This window comes from Hemicordylus capensis, chromosome 3 (assembly GCF_027244095.1).
Source record: "Hemicordylus capensis ecotype Gifberg chromosome 3, rHemCap1.1.pri, whole genome shotgun sequence".
Classification (NCBI taxonomy): Eukaryota; Metazoa; Chordata; class Lepidosauria; order Squamata; family Cordylidae; genus Hemicordylus; species Hemicordylus capensis.
In genome coordinates, this window is record NC_069659.1 from 224154410 (window position 1) to 224179846 (window position 25437).

At 43.1% G+C, this 25437-nt stretch overlaps 1 protein-coding gene across 1 annotated transcript; it reads left to right on the forward strand.

The window, feature by feature from the left end:
- The first annotated feature begins 3578 nt into the window (after nucleotides 1-3578).
- On the forward strand, nucleotides 3579-22540 carry LOC128350563 (arginyl-tRNA--protein transferase 1-like). The gene is made up of 2 exons (XM_053308968.1): nucleotides 3579-3774; nucleotides 21247-22540. Exons 1-2 carry the CDS (start codon nucleotides 3579-3581, stop codon nucleotides 21750-21752), a joined length of 702 nt encoding a protein of 233 aa, XP_053164943.1. The 3' UTR covers nucleotides 21753-22540.
- Nucleotides 22541-25437: the final 2897 nt, after the last annotated feature.

The following is a 25437-nucleotide window of genomic DNA, read 5'->3' on the forward strand; positions in this document are numbered from 1 at the left end:
GAGAAACACCCAGTCAGTCTATGGAATGCACCCCTACCTAAGCCCTACACACAGCAATGGATGCAATCATGGAAACTTAAAAGAAGAGGTGCCACTGTCATGGACATCATGGCACTTGCATTTATAACCTCACATAGAGGTATTGGTTCTTTCATATAGTCAAGGCCTATAGATATCTCCATTATATTGCAAGCCCACCAGTGGCTCCACATGCTCTTGCTAGTGATTATATGGGAGTTGCCAAGTGGCTGAATTGGATGTATGTGTTGTCACAAGAAACTGGGCAAAATGCAATAAAACAGTTATCCTTTGGAAAATATGTGCTTCTGGGTGCAGTGGGACAGGCAAGATATTAAAGACAAATGGGACAATATTTATATAGGAGCAATGTCCAGCATTGGTATGGTGGAAGACTGATGAAAAGAAAACAGTGGAACACTGTCATATGAGCAATTTTAAATCTAATCTTGAAAAGTTGTACTATACTGAAATGTCTTGCACTAACAAGTGACTGAGTTAATTTGCCTTTTCATCTCCAATGTCTCCGATTTTGTGATAAGTCACAAAGGGCAAAAACACTTTACTCTTTGAACTTGGTTACTAAATTCCCCTTGACTCCATTGGAAATGGCATTAGGTCCTGAGACTTCATTATGAAGATTGACGGGCAGTATAAATGTACAACTTCCTGAGCTTTCAAGGGTGACCTTGCCAATTTTCAGCACAACAAAGGGAGAAGAAGTTGGTATGACTGTGGCTGGAGCTGGGGCACCCGGCCATTTGCAAAGAGCACCTCTTCAGTTTCTGTCTTTGGGCTGTTTATGAATGATCTTTGCACAGATGGATCTTTCGTCAAAAAAGCCTGAATGGAGAACATTTTTAGAATGTTTTTATTCAAGCAGCTATGACATGTTTAAACATTGCCTTCATTTGCCATTTATTTATCTTGTCATATGAGACAATGAGCTCAGCCATTATATTTGTTTGCCTCCCTGGAAAGGTAATGGCATATATGCCCTGATTTTTACCAGGAATGTGGGTATGAGACCTTGAGCTTTCCCCTCTGATTGTAGTGCTGATGCATTTCAGTAGGCATGTATAAATAAATATCTACTTCAGTGTATAATCAATAGGGCTGTGCATACCACTTCAGATAAAGTTTGAATCAATCCAATTCCAGTGGCTCTCCTTTGCAGATTCACAATCCCAAAGCTTCTTTCAAGGAAGGCTTAAGCTCCTGCATGGGCAATGGAAAGCCAAAACATAAGCTTAGCAGCAACATCTTTCCTTTGAGGTTAGCCACGATCCCTTGCAGAATTCATTGTCTGAGATCCTCTGATGTCAAAGTGGGGTCCCGTTTACATGGAATCACAGAATTCCAGAGTTGTGTTCCCAAGAACCAATAATGTACTGGCTAAAATTGAGATAGGGGATTGGGAAAGTGTGTGCTAGCCGTGGTGGAGGGTAGGACAGTGCAGTCATCCAACTGTGTTTACTCAGCATTTTACCTTGGGTGGAAAAAAAACACTTCCCACGCCATTGTACCCAGATTGCGGCCAGCATATGATCACGTTCCCATCTTCCTACCTCAATTTTTGCCAATAGATGGCCAGTTCTCAGGAGCGCACACAGCTCTGGAATCCTGGCTGGATGCTCCTCCTACCCATCTTTTGATCATGCAAATGGATCCAGTTAATCAAGATGTGGTTGGCTCCTTCATGCAGAGGAGCTTCTGCTTTCAATTGCCGCATCATGGTGGCAATTCATGTAAGTATGGCATGGTGGCCCATTGTTTACTTAGGCTAAATGCTGCCAGGAAGTGGCACCTACATCAGGTCTACGTCCTCTCTGCATTCATGGGAACACCTCACATGGAAGATTCTAGAGCATCTGAACCAAATCATGGAATATGTAAAGAACTTGTATGCAGTTGCACTTAAAAAACAACAACCCTCAGTCTTTTTACATATCATGTTTGTAGAGTATAAAAGTTAAGGGTAAACTTTTTTGTACTTTCAGATCACTCCTCACTATATAATATATTTAATATTATGTGAAATTGAATTATATATAGTTTTGAATTATATATAGTTGCAGAGTATAACTGGATGTGGGGATCTAAATTCACATTCCAGAGCATTCATATTATCAGAGCTTGTGTAAAACATGATGTTTCAGTTCATAGTTAGATTGTACTCAGGGCTTGTTCATGCATGATGTTTGATGTAATTGTAACTAGTGATGGGCAAACTCTTCCCAGGCAAGCGGGAAATTTGGTTTGTAAAAAAACAAACTATTTTCCCCAACTTGGAAAATACATATTTTAAAACCCAATTCCAATTCTGTTTCAGACCTTGTTGCCCACCTGATGATGACGTTGGGAGTGACCAAATCAATATCTTCCTCACACACCCATAAATATCCCAAACCCCTCCCCTTCACCTGCCTGCTTACAATCAATAGTTGCTCTCTCATCTACTGAGGCAGAATATATATCTGCCACTCAAGCATGTCAAGAGGTGGCATGGCTGCACAAGCTAATGTTGGATTTCAACATAGACAAACCAAAACCCACTGAGATGTTCAAGGATAATCAAAGCTGCATCCAGATCTCACAAATGGAGAAAATTAAAATTAAAACAAAACACATTGAAACCAAATATAATTATGTGCAGGATGCACAAGAAAAGGGACTTGTAAAACTGATGAATTGTCCAAGCGAACAAATGGTAGCAGATGTGCTAACTAAGCCATTGCCCAGGGATCATTTCAAAACCTTGACTCTTGAGAGAGAAGTTGGGACTTATAGACAGCAGCATGAGCCGATGAGAAGAAGGTTGGAGCTAGGACCCTGGCAGCATCAGCTCTCAGCTGCAATGTCTCATAGTGACCACTGGGGGGGGGCGGTTAGGGTCATGGATAAAGTGCTGGACTCCTCTCCTCTTTGTCATTCCAGTGTTAGTCTCCATTTTCTTTTCCAGAGATGGTTGTTTGATCTCTCTCTTCAGCCATGAGCTGCAGCTGAAATAAAGCTGCAGGCTTTTTCACATTCATTTGTAACCTTCTCTTCAAGTAAATCTTTGTAGTTCTTCCATACAAAAGAACTGTCTCAAGACCTCTTGCTTTATTATTTATTTGTTTGTTCGGTTTTTAGACTGCCCTTACAAAATAGCTCAGGGCGGTTCACAAACATCAAAGACCCTTTAAAACAATTTAAGAGCACTGGATGGCCAGGCCGAACAGGTAGGTCTTTAGGGCTCTCCTAAATTCCAATAAAGAATTCAAATTACAGATGTGCTTTGCCGCTTGCTCACCAAGCTGGTTTTGCTTTGCTGTTTGGGGACTGAACTGCCATTCTTCCCCTACAGTTGCCCCCCTGATGATGATGTTGGGAGTAGTCAAATCAATCTCTTCCACACACACCCATAAATATCCCAAACCCCTCCCCTTCACCTGCCTGTTTACCTGCCTCCTCCTCAAAATATTCCTCCACTTACCTTTTTTGTGGCTTCAGGAGTAGCAAAAGAAGAACAGAGGGCCGTCTCTCTCCGCCCTCTCCTCACTAATTCTTGGCACACTATGAGGACTCTGTGCCAAAGACAGGGAGTTCTGGGATCTGCAGTTTTCCAGCTCAACTGTGGCAGCAGTACTAGAACAACTAAAATTCTCAGCACTCATTATGACTGGCACACAACCACCCACAACATCCGGGAGAGGAGGGTGGAGAAAGAGAGTCCTCTGCTCCCCTTTCACTGCTGCTGGAGCCACAAGGAAGGTAAGAGGTGTGGGAAAGGGCTTGGAGAAAAGGGAGTGGATTGGAGGCAGGCAAGCTGGCAGGCCAGCTGCAGTTCCTCTAAAGGTCAAATTAAAATCCAAGCAGCTGAAGAACTTTTTAGTCTTAATGCTCATCTTGCATTGGAGGTGAACATTACAAATTTTCCAGATTCAGCCTCCAGGTTGTGCTTGGATAATGTTCAGTGGCATCACTAATGATAAGCATTAAGAATAGCAAAGTGTGGTTTCTCTTTAACGTTCACATGTCTCATTCAGGATAAAAAATAATGGTTCAAAACTTTTTATGTTTGTTAGGTGATCACGGTTAACGCCTTTACAGTAGGCAAGGGGTTACTTACCATGTGAGATGTATTAAATGGTGGCCTGATTGACACATGCAGGGGATAGACTGCTGAAGCAGTAGAATGGACTGTACTACTTCCGACTGAAGGAGGGGGGGAGCTATTTTTAATGACTTGTGCAAATAACATCCACACATCCTTCTTTTAGGATTAATAAAGGAAGCTTCTGGGCCAGCCTTATAGTTTGTCTGAGCAAGTCTTCACTGGGGTTTGTCCTGTCACAATAATTTAAGGATCAGGCTGTTAAGCTAAGCAATTAGCCAGGAAGTGTATGTTCACATTTCTGCAAAACTGCCACCTTTCTAGTGGTATATATTAGCAGGGTCTAATTGCACTATTTTCCCCCTGAGTTATGGAACATTAACTTTGCGAATTTTCTCAGAAATAAGGGGAAATTATTTGAACCTCTGAAAGTAATGAGTTTATATTAAAAGTGCCTCACGGCAATGAAATAAGCCAAATAAAGCAATTTCTTAATGCACAAATCTGGAATCAATTTGGAAAGTGTAGAAAGTACTAAATACACTTAGACTGCATACTTAGCAAATTGAAGAGGGGCTCTGGTATGAGAGGTAGGAGCTAGAAGTTTGTTATGCCTGCTGGGGACAGAGTCTTCGAACGTCCAGATTTAGGGAGTATTTGTTGCAGAGATTCCTGTGAGCCAACTGTGAATAGGGAAGGGCAGAACTTTGGGAAGAGATCTGCCTGGAGCCAGGAATGGGGAGCTTTCCTGTGTGAGCGGCATAGAAGCAGGAGTGCATGGAAGAAGATGAGAACAGTGGAAAAGGATAAAGGGTGCTTGTGGAAGGAAGACGGACGTATTTCTTTTATTAAATATACTGACTTAACTTAATAGTGTCGGCGGAACATATTCTTGCTCTACCCACCCATTTCAAAAAGTATCCATAACTCATTTGGGCCAGAATGTGGATGGACATGTGAAAACGCATTTCACGGAAAGCAATGCAGTGCAGATAGATGACATCCACATTTGAATTAACATCGGATGACACTTGTCATTCCTGATCCAACAATGATCTATGTGTAGATCTCCTTAGTGGGATTGGGATGTTAGAGATCTCCTTAGTGGGAATGGGATGTTAGCAGAGCATGCAGAAAAATTACTACACACAGCTCAGAACCAGAGGTGCACCTAGGTAATTTTGGAGCCTGAACTTAAAGGTGTTTGGAGCCCCACAGCCTGCTGCAAATTAAGCATCATCCCCCTACACACACAGACACCGTGACACATGTATTATTTTTAAGGTGGCTTCTTGAGGGCACAAACAGCAACTGAATTCACAAGAATATAAGAATATGAATACTTACTCTCTCTCTCTCTCTCTCTCTCTCACACACACACACACACACACACACACACACAATATGCATTAGCAGAAACATTTCAATACGCAACTTAACATATTCCCAACCCACATATTTCTTTCCCCACTCTCCACTCTGTCTCTAAAGCACCCGGCGCAGGTCACAATAAGTGTGCAGTGCATTACTGGGATCTCCCCTCCCCCCAGCTCATTTAACTGGGAGGCTTCACAGGCAGGTTTGCCACCGTGTAGCCACTGGGATTGGGCACAATCCTGGGATTGGGCGCAATCCTGGTGGTTCACACGAGCATGCAAAATTGGACTGGGCTCCCTTAGCCCGATTTTGCATGCTTGTGTGAATAGCCTCAACATCTGCACTGCTGTCAACATTAACCATGACTGGCTTTAAACCAGAATTGTAAACAGGTTTAGAAATGAAGGTGCAAACCTTGATTAAATATAACCATGGTTGACATTAATGTTAATGATAACATTGTATTATTGTTAGCTTTTAAAAATGGAATAGGGGAGGAATTTGCCCATAAGAGGAGAAGCACACAAGCATTTGGCATGACCCAGGGATCAGAAATATTATGCCTGCACAGGGCCATAGAGGCAGTTCCCAAATCAGTTCCACACTCAGGCAAATTGGGTGTGAACCAATTTAGTAATAAATTGTGTCCCACAGCAGATGATGGAAATCCTGTTTTTAATTCCTGTTTTTAATTGGATTCCTGTTTTTAATTGGATTAGATCAATGGATGAATGGATGCACCTAACATAATGGACATAAAAAATAGAGGGGGCCCCCTGCCCCCGCCCTGCAGAGCATTGCCTTCTTGCTTTAGATACTATATAAATAATGAGTGGTCTTCATACCACTTTTAACACCCTTTTAAAAAGAAAATAAAACTACGATCTCTTTCCAGCTTAACATTTGCAGAGCTTCTTGTGAAGGAGAGGCAGCTCTTTGGGCAGAGCATTTTGGGCTGCCTGATGTCATTGTACTTACTAAATGGGATGGAGAAGATAAAGGAGGAACCAATCCTTGTGTTGTCTAGGGCTCTGCACTGACCATTTAGAGGCAAGTGGGAGACACAGACTTGGCGGAGCTATGACAGACTGCAGGCCAGACTGACTGATATAAGTGGGGGCGGGGCAAGTGGGGGCAGGACCTGTGCAAGAGGTGGAGTCATGTGAGTAGCCTTTGACCATCATATATTCAGTGCAGCACAAAGACATGATGTACAGGGAAGCAAGGTCTGGATCACGCGCAAGCCCTGGTTGAGCTCTTGAATTTTCCTAATATTGCCTGTGCAAATAAATGAATATTTTTATTTTATGGAACAGCACCTTTATTTAATTTAATTTTTATTTTACTTTATTTTATGGAACAGCACCGATTTGGGTTTGTTATGTAAATACTTTTGCAGGAGAATGATCTTAAATGACAAATGGCCCTCCTGATTTTTGATTAATTTTGTTTTAATCCTACCTTAAGACAAACACACATACCTCTATGAAACACATCATCATTTTCATGTGCAATGTTTCTTTTCTTGCTCTGTTTTGATGACGAGGGATTCACTTTCCTTGCATTATTTCATTATCAAAACACAACTGACTGCTTCCAGGGACTCATTATTCGAAGTGTTTGCCTGTGATAGATTGCTATTCCTCCACCTTGACTAATTTATGTTTTCATATTGTTTGATTCTGGCTTTCTGCATCCCGGGGAAAGGCTTTCACAGATGACTCATCAGCAAGAGATAAGCTTCAAGAATGGGTTTAACCCCTTGAGGGTAGAGGTGGAGCGGTCTGTCAATTCTCAGAGGTACAGATGGACCTCAAACCCAGAGACAGGTACAGGAGGGCTGCTTGCCCACCTGTATCTGTGAACACTTAGCGGCTCAACAGGTAGCTGACACTGACGGTACCTGTTTGTAATGGATGTTGGGCAGCAGTGTTCCTGTAACAGGGATTCTCAGATATTGTTGACTACAGCTCCCATATTCCCCAGCAAACATTAGTGCAGCTAGGGATGTTGGGAGTTGTAGTCAACAACATTGGTTACAGGGAACACTGCTGAGCACACCCCATTCCAAGCTCCCTTCCCTATTCCCCTTGGTAGGGAAGACAGTAGATGATTCAGAAGTGATACAGAGGTGACCACTCAGTCAAAGCTGGCAGTGTTGCCCACCTGTTTAGTGCTGCATGTGCTGTTCTCAGGCTGGCAGGGGAAGTATGCATGAAAACTTGATGGATAAAGTATTTATGGCACTGTGTGTGCTCTTCTGCACTGGCAGCCAACATCTCAGGCTACTTGCTCACTTCCACCTATTCTGCCCTCTTGCCCAGACCCAGGGACAGCCTTATACACATATCAGGATACTCGTGTCTTGCCATTGAGAGCCAAGATGGTGATGTAGTGAAGGAGCTGGCTAGAACTGGGGAGGCCTTTCCTCAGCCATTTTCCCTGGGTGACCGTTGGCTAGGCACTACCCCTTAACCTCACTTACCTACCAGAGTTGCTGTGTGGGACCAATGGGAGTGGGAAGATCCATGTACACTGCCCTGTGATCCTCAGAGGAAGGCTGGGATATAAATGCAATCAATTAATCCCCATGTTACTAACACCCCAGCCTCATTTGCCTCCAATCAGGTTTTGCTGTGGAGCTGCCAAGAAGGAGATCTGGTCTTGTGGTAGCAAGCATGACTTGTCCCCTTATAGCTAAGCAGGGTCTGCCTTGGTTGCATATGAATGGGAGATGATGTGTGAGCACTGCAAGATATTCCCCTCAGGGGATGAAGCCGCTCTGGGAAGAGCAGAAGATTCCAAGTTCAGAGGCTTAACTAGGGAAAACGGCGCCCGGGGCAAGCACTGAAATTGCGCTCCCCCCCCGCCGCATCCCCCCCGCCGCCGCCCCCAACATACATCTGACTGACACACATGTTTCAGAAAACTTTTATTTGAAAATTTTAAAAAATTACAAAAATTACAAAAATTTTCAAAATGCACTACATGTTTTTCCTCACAACAACCCTGTGAAGTTGGCTTGTATCTCAGACATCAGAATTATGATGCAATGGTGATTATTATGATTATGATGCCCCTCCCTCACGCCCTGGTTCTGTTCCTGACTTTCCCTTGTGAGTGACTGTATTTTAACAAAACGAAAACCAAGGACTCCAAAGTAATTCGAGGGACTAGGGTGATAGTGCTAAAGACTCCTTATTCTCCCGCTGTTAAAGAAAGACTCCCCTTTTCCAAAAATGTGCGCTATTTACACCAGAAAAGGTTTCAAATGGAGGGGGAAGCATTTATGCATTTATGCTTTGTTTTATGTTACAATTTCAAAGTTAGAAAAACTATAAAAGGGCCATTTTAGAGAAGATATGCACTGCCTTAGTTGCAAATCCTGCTTTTTTGAGATTCCCTGCAATTGAATGAAGCGATAATATACACCTTTGCTATTTAAATTGGTTGGAGAGTATTTATGACAATAAAAAATGAAATGGCATTTCAGATGCAACATTGGTTGCCTAAGACCACTCAGATTTAACTAATCTTCATCACATTGACAAAAAGAGCAATTAAAATTAAAATCCATGACTAAAACCAAACCACTTTGGGGTTGTTTTTAATTAAAGGTGGTATATAAATTTAACAATAAATGTTTAGAAGTATATACTTTCACCCCCTGCCCAACCTACAATTAATTCCAGCTTATTTTCAAAGGGCTTATAGTTTTATTTACAAATTGCTTGGCAGCACCAATGTTTAAGTAATCGCTAATTGCTCCTAATGATAGTTTTACTTATTGTTAAATTTATATACCACCTTTCATTAAAACATTCTCTGTTCATCTGATTTTCAGTCTGGTTAATTAAATCGGTGGAGGTTTAGACTTTCCTGATGGGCTGAAACAGCTAATCCATTTTGATGATGACATATAATTAAATTAGCTTGCATTACATAGTGAAAAAGTCCAGGAAGGGAGAGATGGGGTGATGTGGAACCCAAGGTTCCACATCCCCCCATCTCCCCCTCCCTGAACCTTTTCAGTTAAAACATGGTTAGATTATAGGGGAGGAAGGACTTGAATGAGCAAAAAGGGGAACTGGTTCGGGCGTTCAGGAAGTTGTTCAGAAGAGGGAGTTGTTCAGGAAGTTTGCTCTGGTGCGTGTCCTCCTCTCTACGCATGCGCGACTGGTGGCGGGGCGCGCCAGGGAGTGAGAGTCAGAGACTTGGACTACGAAGACGCCGCGGCACCCAGTGCTGGATGAGCAATGCCAATGGGGGGGCCACCGGGACCGGGGGAGGGGGACAGCTCTGCAAAAAAAAAAAAATCCAAAAAAAATATTTTTTAAAAAAAATTTACAGCAAATCGGCGGGGGCACTTTTTGGCACCCCCTGCCAAGTGGCACCCGGGGCACGTGCCCCCCCTGCCCCCCTATAGTTACGCCTATGTCCAAGTTCCCTCCCTGGCATCTCCAAGACAAGGCTGAGAGAGATTCCTGCCTGCACCCTTGGAGAAGCCGCTGCCAGTCTGTGAAGACAATACTGAGCTAGATAGACCAATGGTCTGACTCAGAATATGGCAGCTTCCTATGTTCCTGTGTTCCTAAGGTATGAGTGATACGGCACCTGACACTCATCATTTTGTTCTTTTCAATCATGAAAATATATTTACAAGAATATATATATTTGAAATGAGCATTTGAAACGAGCATTCCTGTTTCCATGGGGACTAAACACAGAATTCTGTGTGGCCAAGAAACATAAAGCAAAACATGACTGAAAAGAAGTGATGGGTCTTGGTCACCACACTAGTGCCCTGCCCCCCTCCATCTCTGCCTCACCTTCCTTTGCCTATTCTTCTGCATCACCTTCACCTCCTTATGTCAGGGTAAGGACCATAGCTCAGTGGAAGAGCATCTGCTTTGCATGCAGACAGTCCCAGGTTGAACCGCTGGCATCTTCAGGTAGGGGTGGGAAAGACCTATCTGCAGCCCTGGAGATCCACTGCTAGTCAGTGTAGACAGTATTGAGTTAGATGGACCAGTGGTTTGACCCAGTATAAGCCAGCTTCCTATGTAATTTATGTGTGGTGGAAGACAGTTTCATCCTCCAGACTGCTCTCAAGAATACAGACCTTAGCCATCCACAGAGGTCCACCTAGGTAATTTTGGAGCCGGGACTTAAAGGCCTTTGGAGGCCCCCCTCCCTCCACTGGAGGGCCCCCCCCAGCTGCAAGTTAAGCTTCATCCCCCTATGCGCGTGTGCGCGCACACACACACACACACCCTGACACCCTTTTCTGACACCCGCAGTATTTTTAACACGTGGGTTCTTCAGGGCACAAGCAGCAACTGGACTCACACGAATGTAAGATATAAAACAGGTCTATTTATGCAAGTAGCAAAGGTGGTCCTTTGGCCCACGGCCAGAGGTGACGCTCAGTAATTTTGGAGCCTGGACCTAAAGGCCTTTGGAGTCCTCACCCCCACTGCAAGTTAAGCATCATCCCCCTACACACACACCCTGTGACACACGCATTGTTTTTAACACGTGGGTTTTTTAAGGGCACAGACAGCAACTGAACTCACAAGAATGCAAGAATATAAAACAGGTATGGTTATGCAAATATGCATTAGCAGAAACATTTCAACATGCAACTTAACATATTCCCATCCCACATATTCCTTTCCTCACTCCCCCCTCTGTCTCTAAAGCACCCAGCACAGGTCATAATCATACCCATCTGCCCACTGCAGTGTGGGCCACCAGCAACCACACCAGATTTGGGGGGCCCTGGACTTTGGGCCTGAAGTCCAGGGTTGATAGTGCCACTGGCCATCCATACTGTAGGGAATGCCTCTGTCCTCAGCCATCAGGATATTTTCATCCAGAGACTGGCAACATGTCCATATATGGACACAAGCATCCATGAAAAAAATGTTAAGGTCTCGGTCCTGTGAGATTACCAAGTTGAAAATCACCTTGTCACCTGCCTCAGCAGTAGGGCACTTGAGGGCCGCCTCTTTTAAAATTCCTTTGCTGTAAAAATAAAATAGGATTATGACTTCCCTAGTGATATTTTAGCCATGATATTTTTCTACTGCTTCCGCTGCTCATTGTACTGCTTGCTCCACTGTTCTACTTGCAATACTATAGTCTGAGCTGATCCAAAGGATCAGGCTGCTCCAGAGAAAGTGAAATGAGGAAGAAGAAACAAGTAAGCAAAACAAAGGGAAGGGAAAACATAAGAGAAACAAAAACACAAAGAGTAATTTTTACTCAAAGTTGAACAAAGCACTTTCCTTCCTTCTCCTTCGCAAACACTATCAGGAGGCAATCCTCTTTAAAGCACTGAAGTCCCTGAAGAGTAATTTAAGGACTGTGAGATAAGAAGCTACTTGCATTTCACCCAACCCCATCAGTAGTATGACAGCTCACATCTTTGTAGCATGAGAACCACGTAGCCATATGTGCAGATTAAGAAGCACCAGCGCAGTGACAGTTCTCTCTTTAGCTGTCCAACAGGTGGGAGGGAAATAGTGGTCAAAAGGAAGGCAGGGGTGGACTTCTTCCTCCTTCCTTGACATGGAGGAAGGTGTGGAGAGTTTCATAAGCACAATAGGTTTCTGTTATGCATGCTGGTTCCTGAATATAGAGTCTGGAAAGAGGCTGAATATGTGGTACTTTATCAATGCACAAACACATCGAGGCGAGTCTCACGATCGGTGAGACTGCCCCAAATGAGGTTTGTGGGGAGAGCGGACTCAGCCCACTCTCCCTGCAAACGAGCTCTGCTGCAGCCCTGGGTGGCCGGATTGGCCGCCCACACGACTGCCAGCTCTGTCACGGAGTCGGTGGGGGGAGCTGCAGGGATCGGGGGCTGTGCGGCCCCCAGAAGTTCCAGGATGCCCCACGCAAGCACTCGAGGCATGCTGGGGAGGCCCCCGAGCCCAGGAAGCTGCTTGCAGCCTCCTGGCCAGGGGTCTTCTCATGAGTTGCCACAGCGCAGAGCCATGCCACAGCAATACATGACCACAAAACCTGGGTTAGCGGAGTGCTCGCTCCACTAACCTGGGCTAAGGGGAGGGGTAGGTAAGCAGGTGACCTGCTTTGGGGGAACCAGGCTCGCCTGCGAGCCCGGTTGTTCCCACCATCTGTGGACAGTGGGCTAAGCTCCTTTAGCCCACTTTCCACTGATCATGAGAATCGTCTCAACATGTTGCATTCTTGTGCTTCTAGAGGAGTTAATAAATGTGTGACTCCCCACCAGATTTGGCTCTTCTTATGTCAATATGTGGTGAAAATGACTTAGAATCAGCTAAGCTTAAGTAATTACATATTTACTATCCAGCAGATGGGCTAGGTAATTGTGAGAGAAAGTGTGGGGGGGGGGGAGTAACTATGCCACAAAGTCCATTGCTAAATCCAGTAATTTTGTCAAGTATCTATTGGGGAGCATGATTATTCTGACCCCTACTTTCATCTCACCTAAGCAGAAATCTGAATTGTGCTTTTGTATCTTTAATTATTGCTCTCTCGTTTATACAGGTGAAGTCCAGAGAGCTAGCGTGGTGTAGTGGTTGGAGTGCTGGACTAGGACCGGAGAGACCCGAGTTCAAATCCCCATACAGCCATGAGACTTGCTGGGTGACTCTGGGCCAGTCACTTCTCTCTCAGCCTAACCTACTTCACAGGGTTGTTGTGAGGAGAAACCTACAGGTGAAACTCGGAAAATTAGAATATCGTGCAAAGGTCCATTAATTTCAGTAATGCAAATTAAAAGGTGAAACTGATATATGAGACAGACGCATTACATGCAAAGCGAGATAAGTCAAGCCTTAATTTGTTATAATTGTGATGATCATGGCGTACAGCTCATGAAAACCCCAAATCCACAATCTCAGAAAATTAGAATATTACATGGAACCAAGAAGACAAGGACTGAAGAATAGAACAATATCAGGCCTCTGAAAAGTATAAGCATGCATATGTATTCAGTACTTGGTTTGGGCCCCTTTTGCAGCAATTACTGCCTCAATGCGGCGTGGCATGGCTGCTATCAGCCTGTGGCACTGATGAGGTATTATGGAAGACCAGGATACTTCATTAGCGGCCTTCAGCTCTTCTGCATTGTTTGGTCTCATGTCTCTCATCCTTCTCTTGGCAATGCCCCATAGATTCTCTATGGGGTCAGGTCAGGCGAGTTTGCTGGCCAATCAAGCACAGTACACTGTATACTTTTCAGAGGTCCGATATTGTTCTATTCTTCAATCCTTGTCTTCTTGGTTCCATGTAATATTCTAATTTTCTGAGATTGTGGATTTGGGGTTTTCATGAGCTGTACGCCATGATCATCACAATTATAACAAATTAAGGCTTGACTTATCTCGCTTTGCATGTAATGCATCTGTCTCATATATCAGTTTCACCTTTTAATTTGCATTACTGAAATTAATGGACTTTTGCACGATATTCTAATTTTCCGAGTTTCACCTGTAAGTATGTAGTACACTGCTTTGGGCTCCTTGGAGGAAGAGCGGGATATAAAATGTAAAAATAAATAATAATAGGCTTATTTGAAATACCCGGCCACAAAACTTAATTTATGTCAAAGAAAAGAACATGGCTGGATTAGTCTGATACATGTTTTCTGAATGAACCCATTCACATAAATTATCGGTGTAATTTGTAAAAGATATGTATCCATGATGGCTTGTATTTTGTATCAATATTAAGATGTGAATATATGTGCTCTTTTTCCCCCTCCCCACTCCCAAACAATGCAAATTGCGTCTGCTGCTTTGCTTTAAACCCTTTTTTGTATGCAGCCTTATAAATGTTGCATAAGGTGTCAATATCTTTCTTATTGGTATTTTTAATGAGTTCAGCAAGCCGCGCCATCACACAGTGAGTCAATTTATTTTATCATGCTGAATTTTCTGCCTCAGATAATTCATTGCTGTTTGCAGTAAAATGTCTTTACATATCTGACCTATTAGAGTGGTTTTAGGGCTGAAGTTACTTTATGCCTCTGAAATTTCGTAGTGCCTGAAAGTTCTCCTCTCACACCTCCACTCTCAAAGACTCTTCCATTACAGGTTCTCACATAGCACTCCCCCATGAGTCAGAATGTTAGAAAAGATTTCCCAAAGCATAATAGTTCTGGAAATGGAAGACCACACTTGGAGACAAACACAGATTCTCAGTGGCAGAAAATGAGGCGAGTCTCACGATCAGTGAGACTCGCCTCTAGGGGGTTTGCGGGAAGAGTGGGCTTAGCCCGCTCTCCCCACAGACGAGCAGGAAAGCAGCCCTGGGTGGCTGGATCAGCCGCCCAAACGACTGCCAACTCTGTCACGGAACCGGTGGGGGCTGCGGGGATCGGGGGCAACGCGGCCCCCAGAAGTTCCAGGAGGCCCCGCGTGAGCGTGCAGGGCATCCTGGAGAGACCCCCAGGGTCAGGAGGCTTGTTTCAGCCTCCTGGCAGGGGTCTCCTCATGTGCAGCTGCAGCACGGAGCCATGCTATGGCAACACACAATCAAAAAGAGAGGGTTTGCGGAGTGCTCGCTCCGCTAACCTCGGCTAAGGGGAGGGAGACTTTGGAGGGTTTGCTGTCGGGAGCCGTGTGGCTCCCGTGGCAGCACACAATCCACCAAAAGCGGGCTAGACTCCCTTAGCCCGCTTTTGGTGGCTCGTGAGAACCTCCTGAATCTTCGGTTTTGCATACCGAAGGCCTCGGGTTCAAATCCCTGGCATTTCTGGGTAGGCCAGAAACAACTCTTTTCTATAACCCTGGAGAGCTGCTGGTAGTCATTGTAAATAATGCTGGGCTAAGTGGAAATGGTCTGATTTCAATATATGGCAGCTTCCTATGCTCACATATCAGTTACCCCCAGTTTGATGTAATCTTCCTTTCAGTTTGTTACACGGTGGTTCATTCAATTTGTCACTCTTTTTAGCTGGCCCTGTTTCTGTGCTTTTAACAGCAAGCAGCCTCACGGAAATTTAGTAGATTTTTTTTTTTTTCCTGGCAAGGAGATAACTGGTGGGAAATTATCTTTTTGTATACTTGATAATATATTATAAGGCAATTCATGTGTCTGGAAGGGAGGGAATAATATTTCCCCTAGGATATCTTCAACTAAAGAACTGGTTGATATTTAATCAGTGTAGGTCGAGCTAGTGCAGAATAAATTGCAGAATACATCAGGCAGATGTATTGTCTGATCCCTAACCCTGACCCTTCTGCAATGAGTAGTTAGAGAGGGTGTTGGTGATGCAGCTTCTGATGCCATCGACTCTTAGCACCAGCAACCCTACTGACCACAAGGGGCATTACGGACAGAGACAGCCAGGAAGGATTTTCTCTGCTCTGCTTCCCCTTTCTTAGACTAACTGTCTCAGGTTTCATTCTCTCAGCTGGCTAGAGATACTTCCTCCTTCTCTTTCTCCCCTTCCTGTAAGTAGCTAGCAGCCAGACATGTAGGCTTAATCTATCTCCCTGATGGATTTCCTAAATAAACTACTGAATTTAGAACTTGAACTCCATGTCTCCAGACAATATTAATTAGCAGTGCTTTCTTTACCTTTGCACTTCTGCAGCAGGTGGATAAAGAACTCTCCCCTCCAAGCAGAGGGAAGACAATGCTGCAGGTCTGAGGTACCCTCTTTAATTTGATAATAGGGCTCCTATCAGTACATTTTCCTCTGTGGAATGTTGAAGGGGGAGGGGAAGATGCCTATTAATGTACTTACATATTCTGACCCAGTGGGGTGTCCTCCCAGCAACCAGGTTTGTCAGAGGATGATAGGCTGTGAGCCCTTTTAGCCTTAATCGGATTCCCGATGACTTTGGGTTGACCTTGCAGTTGCCTCCCCTTTTATTGTCCTATACTGCTTTTTATTGCTTTTTATAATTTTTAATCTGGATGTTACCATTTTATACTCCCCTTTTTATCTTTTCTGTGCTTTTTAATAATAGAAATCATAATATTTTATTTTTAGCCGTTTTAGTTCTTTAGTATTAATGTTCATATATGTAATTTTCATCTATTTTAGCTTGTCTCTTTTTAAATTGCAATTTTCTTTAATCTCAGCCTTTTCATGATATCTGTCATCGTATTTGCAATCACCTTTATCCTCCTGTATTTTTTAACATGTAACTTTTAACTTGTATTCTCTTTTAGTCATTTTAGTATCACCCTCGTTTAACATGTAATTTTATGCTGGTCTCTGACTGTAATAAAGGTTGATTGATTGATTGACAGCAACCAGGTTTATTGCAGTATATTTTCCCTTTTGATCTTTGGTGTGTTTATCCCATATAATTCCTTGAAACATTTCATCTTATTTGAAGCATGGAGTTGCCTGCTAGTTCATTAGACCAGAGACTTTCTACCTTTCAGAATCCAGTTTATATTTTGAAGAGACTCTGCATATTTGACAAGGAATACCAGTGTACTTAAAAAAATTCTGGGCTATATTCTAGAGCACACACTCAGCAAGCTTGGCTAATACCCTTTGTGAACTGAGTCTTACTATAACCTTGCATGAATTTGAAAGAGTGCCATAGAAAATATCCAACGCTCCCCTGTGGCTTGCACATCACAAGGGAAGATGAGTAGTGTTGGACAAGCAATCTTTCAGGGGAGCTGACCCACCATAGCATGACAAAACACTTCACTGGGGATGGAGCCATAGCTCAGCAGCAGAGCACATGCTTTGCACGCAGAAGGTCCGTGGTTCAATCCCTGGAATCTTTTGGTGATGCTGGAAAGGAACTCCTGTTTATGTGTTTATTTTTGCATTTCTATCCCACTCTTCCTCCAAGGAGCCCAGAGCAGTGCACATGGTTATATTTGTCCTCACAACAACCCTATGGGGTAGGCTAGGCTGAGAGAGAAGTGACTAGCCCAGAATCACCCAGTGAGTTTCATGGCTGAATGGGGATTTGAACTCAGATCTCTCTGGTCCTAGTCCAACACTCTAACCACTATACCACAGTGACTCCCTATTGGAATTCATGGAGGACTGCTACCAGTCAGCACAGGCAAACTGAGTTCGATAGCCAATGGCCTGACTAGGTATAAGGCAGTTTACTATGTTTATATGTCTTTTCATGGAGAAGCCCCTAGTGAGCTTCTGACTCCAGGGTTCTCTAGAACACAGTTTGAAAACTACTGTACTAGATTATTAAAGAGTTTCACAATCTAACCAACATCTCTCTGTTATGTTCACTAGAGAGGCTGGAGTGAAGAAGCGTTGAATTCTCAAAATAGACTAGTATCCTAATATAGATATCTGACAGATTATTTTCATTCCTATTTTCCTAAAAGAAACCTCTTTTCTGAGGAAAACACAATAGATTTAATTCCCATGGAGTCAAACTTGTGAACCATGCAGGCTTGAGGGGATTTTTTTATTTTTATTTTTTGGCTGAGGAACAGAAATAAAAATCTTAGGAACAGCTTTCAGGGAATGGCTGATGCACAAAGCCAAGACCAGTGAGTTATATAATTTTGCATTGATTTTTTGCAATCAATATCATGCCATTATGTGCAGACAAAAATGTTCCTCCCTCATTTTGGCACTGAGGTTATCTGTAATCAGCAAGATACCAGAGTGTGGAAAATAACCTGTGTGTTTTTACAGATGCTTAGAAATAGCAGCTTTCCAAATAGAAAGCTTTCCAGCTTTCCTCTCCCCTTTGAGCGTATGTGAGAAAAACATAGAGATGACCTGTATGTTGTTAAAATCTATCCGTTTAAAAAAGTATCAAAGTGAGAGTTTATTTACATTAAAAGGGAAATCACAGGTATTTTCAGTAGCTGATTATTCAAAGCTATTATTCTGCATCACCAATCCCTGTTTATACAGCTAGTGAATACCAAGGTGCCTATATCTATATCCCTTCACTCTCTCTTAGATCACTGTATGTTTCCAATTAATTTGACAGAAACAATGCTATTATGTCTGAGCTATTGAGCTGGTCTTGTGGTAGTAAGCATGACTTGTCCCCTTAGCTAAGCAGGGTCAGCCCTGGTTGCATATGAATGGGAGACTTGATGTGTGAGCACTGTAAGATATTCCCTTTAGGGGATGGAGCCACTCTGGGAAGAGCAAAAGGTTTCAAGTTCCCTCCCTGGCTTCTTTAAGATAGGACAAGATTATTTTTTTTGTAGGACAAGATTTTTCTTATTGAACCAACAAACTATCAAAGCATACAGTACGTTGCCAAAGCACAATTATATACCAAGTGGTTGTTTGTACATCATATATCTACAAAGATTTACACACGAAGATTTGGAAACCCACAAGGTTATGAAGTATATGTAGGTAGTACTGTAACTCAGGGATGGGGGATTACAAGGCACATCAGGTAATGGGGGGGGGGGTTACGTCCAACATAGGGCTGAGAGAGATTACTGCCTGCAACCTTGGAGAAGCCACTGCCGGTCTGTGAAGACAATACTGAGCTAGATAGGCCAATGCTCTGACTCAGTATATGGCAGCTTCCTATGTTCCTATGTACCCAGTCATTACTCCCATGGTTAAAAAAAAAACCTTATTGAGGCAAGAGCTTTTTTCCTTAGGTTTAATTTTCATTAGCCTCTGAATAAAAGGTAAAGTTGCACCATCAAGCCGGTGTTGACTCCTGGCGACCACAGAGCCCTGTGGTTGTCTTTGGTAGAATACAGGAGGGGGTTACCATGGCCATCTCCTGCACAGTATGAGATGATATATCAGTTGCCTTCCTATATCGCTGCTGCCCAATATAGGTACAGCGGGGATTCAAACCAGCAACCTCTGGCTTGCTAATCAAGTCATTTCCCCACTGTGCCACTTTTTTTTTTTTGGTTGAAAAGTGGTATAATAACAAAAAACAAACAAACGACTACAACAACAATAAACTAGCCAATCCGCACAGAGCATCTGTGCGCTATTTGGGGCCAGCTGTTCCCCCCTCCTGCCCCACTCTCCCTCCCTCCTGCCCCAGTCTCTTGCCCCCTCCCCCTCCCTCCTGTCCCCTCCCCTCCCTCCTGCCCTACTCTCTCTTGCCCCCCTCCCCCTCCCTCCCTCCTGCCCAACTCTATCTTCCCCACTCACCCCCTTTCCGGTCTCTCTGCTGCTTCTCCACCACTTTCTCGTCTCACTGGCCATCTCACCAGCCATCCCGCTGCCGCCTCCCGCCTCCTGCTCCCGGAGGCCAGGCTGGGCTTTGCTGCTGCTGCCTCCCCCTTACCCGGGACAGCCTGGCCTGCCGTCCCCCCCGCCACCTCCCGCTTCCTGCCCCAGCGACCAGTCCGGGCTTTGCCGCCACCGCCTCCCCCTCCCCTCCTTACCCAGGATGGCCTGGCCTGGCTAGGCCAGGTCGTCCCGCTGCCGCCTCCCGGCAGACAGCTGAGGCCACCTCCTCAGCCCGTTTTGCAGCCTGCCACCACCACCCTCTGCCATTTTTTTTTTTTTGGCCCCAAACTCTCGCCCCTTGCCACGAACTCTCGCGAGAGTTCCACCACCAAATCCTGGGCAAGCATGCTGGCTAAGAGAATTAAATATATATATAGATGATGCATTTGCCTACTTTTTGTTGGCCCTCCTAGCATTCCTCCAGATCAGCACTAGGGGGCTGGGCATTGTGAAAAGGAAAGGTGGTGCTGTTGAGTCCGTGTTGACTCCTGGCAACCACAAAGCCATGTGGTTTTCTTGGTAGAATAAAGGAGGGGTTTACCATTGCCATCTCCCGTGCAGTATGAGATGATGCCTTTCAGCATCTTCCTATATCACTGCTGCCCAGTATAGGAGTTTCTCATATTCTGGGAAACGCACCAGCGGGGATTCAAACCAACAGCCTCCTGCTCTCTAGGCAGATTACTTCCCCGCTGTACCATTAGGTGGCCTTAGGCATTGTAAGGAAGGGTGAATTAGAATGCCGTGCCTTCATCTGTAGAGAGACATAGAGACTGTCACTGTTGCTTCCACTGTCCCTCGCTGCCGCCACTGCCCTAGGCCTTGGCTTACCAGATGGCAAGTGGAACATAGGAAGCTGCCATACACTGAGTCAGACCATTGGTCTATCTAGCTCAGTATTGTATTCACAGACTAGCAGCAGCTTCTTCAAGGTTGCAGGCAGGCATGTCATTCAGCCCTACCTTGGAGATGCCAGGGAGGGAACTTGAAACCTTCTGCTCTTCCCAAAGCGGCTCCATCACCTGAGGGGATTATCTTACAGTGCTCACACATCAAGTCTCCCATTCATGTGCAACCAGGGCATTCATATGCAACCCTGCTTAGCTAAGGGGACAAGTCATGCTTGCTACCACAGGACCAGCTCCTGTGGAAGTGGCAGCAGCAGAGCAGCAGCCATGAACTCAGTGCTCAAGGCAACTTAACAATAAGACCAATAAAACACCATGATATTAAATGTGTAAAAGATGGGGGAAACCCCTACAAAATTCAAATGGCATGTCTCCAGCACTGGGAGGAGAAATGCCACCATTGTTGCTGCTGCCACCTCCACCCCTCACTACATAGTGGACTTACAGGTGGCAGGCAGCAGCATATGGCCGGTGGCATACAGGTGGCAGGCACTGGCAGCAGCAGAGATGTAAGTTTTGGGCGGTATAAAAATGTGATGATAATAACAATAAGTATTATTATTATTATTTATTAATATAATTAATAATATAATTATAATTATTATAAATAATTGATTATAAATAATTAATTATAAATAATTAATTATAATTATTAATATAATTATTAGATGATGATGATGATGATGATGATGATGAAGAAGAAGAAGAAGAAGAAGAAGAAGAAGAAGAAGAAGAAGAAGAAGAAGAAGAAGAACTGCATGGCTTTTGGCTTAAACACCTAACAAGCCTTCATAAACAACTATCAAAACAGTTCAATCACATTTTGCAAGGCGGTGATATTGAACAATGGCTAACAACTGGGAAAACTCATCTCATCATGAAAGACCCAGCAAAAGGTGCAGTTCCAAGTAATTATAGACCAATAACCTGCCTGCCAACCATGTTCAAATTATTAACTGGAATAATAGCAGAAGAAGTGATGCAACACTTATTAACTAACAAAAAGCCTCCAGTAGAACAGAAAGGAAATTGCCCGAACACCAGAGGCACAAAAGACCAGCTGCTGATTGACAAAATGATTTTAGAAAACTGCAAGAGAAGAAAAACCAATCTAAGTGTTGCATGGATGACTACAAGAAAGCCTTCGATTCATTGCCTCACACATGGATACTAAAATGTTTAGAAACAACTGGTGTCAGCAAAAACATTCAGATATTTATTTAAAAAGCAATGAGCATGTGGAGTACACAGTTAACAATCAATGGCGAGACACTTGGACAGGTTAGCATTAGAAGAGGCATTTTCCAAGGGGACTCACTATCCCCTCTGTTGTTTGTAATTGCCATGACCCAACTTTCACAAATACTAAACAAAACAGGCCTCGGATACCAAACATCTAAAACATAAAGTCAAATCAGCCATCTGCTGTACATGGATGATCTGAAGTTGTATGGAAAGTCCCAGTCAGAAATTGAATCACTGCTAAACACTGTCCGTATATTCAGTAGCGATATAGCAATGGAGGTTGCACTAGACAAGTGTGCTGCATTAATAATGAACAGAGGGAAAATAAGAAAAACAGAAGGAATAGAACTGCCCAATGGAAGCAAGATCAAGAACCTGGAAGAGAAAGAACATTACAAATACTTGGGCATTCTCCAGGCTGATAACATCGCACACACTGAAGTTAAAAGAAAAATTGGAAGTGAATACATCAGGAGAGTTACAAAAATCCTCAAGTCCAAACTCAATGGCGGGAACACCATACAAGCCATAAACACCTGGGCTATACCTGTTATCAGATACACTGCAGGAATAATAGACTGGACCCAGGCAGAGCTAGAGACGCTAGATCGTAAGACCAGGAAAATCATGACCATCAATCATGCTCTGCACCCCCACAGTGATGTAGATAGGCTATACCTCCCTCGCAGCTCAGGTGGAAGAGGAATGCTGCAAGTCCATCAAACAGTAGAGGAGGAGAAAAGAGGCCTTGAAGAATATATCAAGGACAGTGAAGAAGATACACTTCAAATGGTCAATAATGCGAAACTATTCAACACCAATGAAACAAAGCAGGCCTACAAGAAAGAACAAGTCAAGAACCGAGCAGAAAAATGGAAAAATAAACCACTGCATGGTCAATATTTGCACAATATAAGTGGAAAATCAGACATCACCAAGACCTGGCAATGGCTTAAGAATGGCAACTTGAAGAAAGAAACAGAGGGTTTAATACTGGCTGCACAAGAACAGGCACTAAGAACAAATGCAATAAGAGCAAAAGTTGAAAAATCCACCACAAACAGCAAGTGCCGCCTTTGTAAAGAAGCAGATGAAACTGTGGACCACCTGATCAGCTGTTGTAAAAAGATAGCACAGACTGACTACAAACAAAGGCATGACAAAGTAGCAGGGATGATACACTGGAAAATCTGAAAAAAATACAAGCTACCTGTAGCCAAACATTGGTGGGACCATAAAACTGAAAAAGTTGAAGAAAATGAATATGTAAAAATATTATGGGACTTCCGACTATAAACAGACAAACATCTGCCACACAATACACCAGATATAACTGTAGTTGAGAAGAAAGAAAAACAAGTTAATATAATCGACATAGCAATACCAGGGGATAGCAGAATAGAAGAAAAAGAAATAGAAAAAATAACAAAATACAAAGATCTACAAATTGAAATGGAAAGGCTGTGGCAGAAAAAGACCCAAATAATCCCAGTGGTAATTGGCACCCTGGGTGCAGTTCCAAAAGACCTTGAAGAGCACTTCAACACCATAGGGGCCACAGAAATCACCATCAGCCAATTACAAAAAGCAGCTTTACTGGGAACAGCTTATATTCTGCGACGATATCTATAACAATTGACAATAAAATTCTGGCATCCCAGGTCCTTGGGAAGGACTCGATGTCTGGATAAAACAAACCAGTCAATAACACCTGTCTGACTGTGTAAACAAGAAATAATAATATTATTAAAAACCCGAATGCCGTCTAACAGAAAAGCAACAAGAACTAAAGCAAAAAATAACTGAGCACATGAACCAAACAACCACCAGGGTTCGACTTCCAGCTCTAAAAACAGTTGCCCAAAAACAACTTGCTCAGGCATTAAAAGATGTCAATGCTGCACTTGCAGAAATAACAACCAATAATTTGCAAGAAACAAACCAACTAATGTACAGTGCAGCAACAATAACAACACAAGAGCTCGGATATAAAATCAGTGGACCTGTCAAAAAAGAAAGCAGTATATCACCTAAATGGAAGATTAGATTAGAAAATAAAATCTCCAGGCTTAGATCAGATGCTAGTAAATTGAAAGATATGAAAGACAAGAAGCTGAAGAATGAAAACACCAAACAGTATCTGATCCAAAAATACCACCTAGATTCAAGGAGAATTAGAGAAGTCCTGGAAATAATAAAGCAGCAAATAACAGCAGTGTCAAAGAAGATTAGCAGATATGAAGCCAGAATCACACAACACAGGCAGAATCTCCAATTCCAGTCGAATCAGAGACGTTTCTACTAAAGCATAGAAGGAGAAACTGCGAGAAACGTTGAAACACCAAATAAAGAAGAAACAGTGCAATTCTGGGGAAAATTATGGGACAATCCAATAGATTATAATAAAAAAGCAGGCTGGATGAAAGAGGTCAAAAAATGTAACCAACAAATGCAAGATCTACGTTAATAATAACACCAGAATTAATAAGTGAAAGAACAAAGAAAATTAAAAATTGGACTGCTCCAGGCGATGATGAACTTCACAGCTTTTGGCTTAAACACCTAACAAGCCTTCATAAACAACTATCAAAACAGTTCAATCACATTTTGCAAGGAGGTGATATTGAACAATGGCTAACAACTGGGAAAACTCATCTCATCATGAAAGACCCAGCAAAAGGTGCAGTTCCAAGTAATTATAGACCAATAACCTGCCTGCCAACCATGTTCAAATTATTAACTGGAATAATAGCAGATGTAATGCAACATTACATTAGTTGCATTAATAAGTAATGCAACACTTATTAACTAACAAACAGCTTCCAGTAGAACAGAAAGGAAATTGCCCGAACACCAGAGGCACAAAAGACCAGCTGCTGATTGACAAAATGATTTTAGAAAACTGCAAGAGAAGAAAAACAAATCTACGTGTTGCAGAGAATCTATGGGGCATTGCCAAGAGAACGATGAGAGACATGAGACCAAACAATGCAGAATTGCTGAAGGCCGCTAATGAAGCATCCTAGTCTTCCATAATACCTCATCAGTGCCACAGGCTGATAGCATCCATGCCATGCCGCATTGAGGCAGTAATTGCTGCAAAAGGGGCCAAAACCAAGTACTGAATACATATGCATGCTTATACTTTTCAGAGGTCCGATATTGTTCTATTCTTCAACCCTTGTCTTCTTGGTTCCATGTAATATTCTAATTTTCTGAGATTGTGGATTTGGGGTTTTCATGAGCTGTACGCCATGATCATCACAATTATAACAAATTAAGGCTTGACTTATCTCGCTTTGCATGTAATGCGTCTGTCTCATATATCAGTTTCACCTTTTAATTTGCATTACTGAAATTAATGGACTTTTGCACGATATTCTAATTTTCCGAGTTTCACCTGTATATGTAATACTTGAAACCACTGTGCATCAAGAACTTATGCAACATCAACTGAGTAAGCACAAGTACAATAAAACCAGTTTTTAAAATGTTACCAAGGTGCTATAATGTTTTCTTTCCTCTCCCATATTCATCAGAAGTGTTTCACTACACAGCAAAGCAACGTTATACTGGATAACTATTACAAAGAATAAGTTTTGACACAAGTTTAG

Coding starts and splice junctions, on each gene's coding strand:
- LOC128350563 (XM_053308968.1), top strand. CDS start 3,579: ATGAGGACTCTGTGCCAAAGACAGGGAGTTCTGGGATCTGCAGTTTTC. Junction 3,775..21,246: donor CTGCTGGAGCCACAAGGAAG/GTAAGAGGTGTG, acceptor TATAATTATTAG/ATGATGATGATGATGATGAT.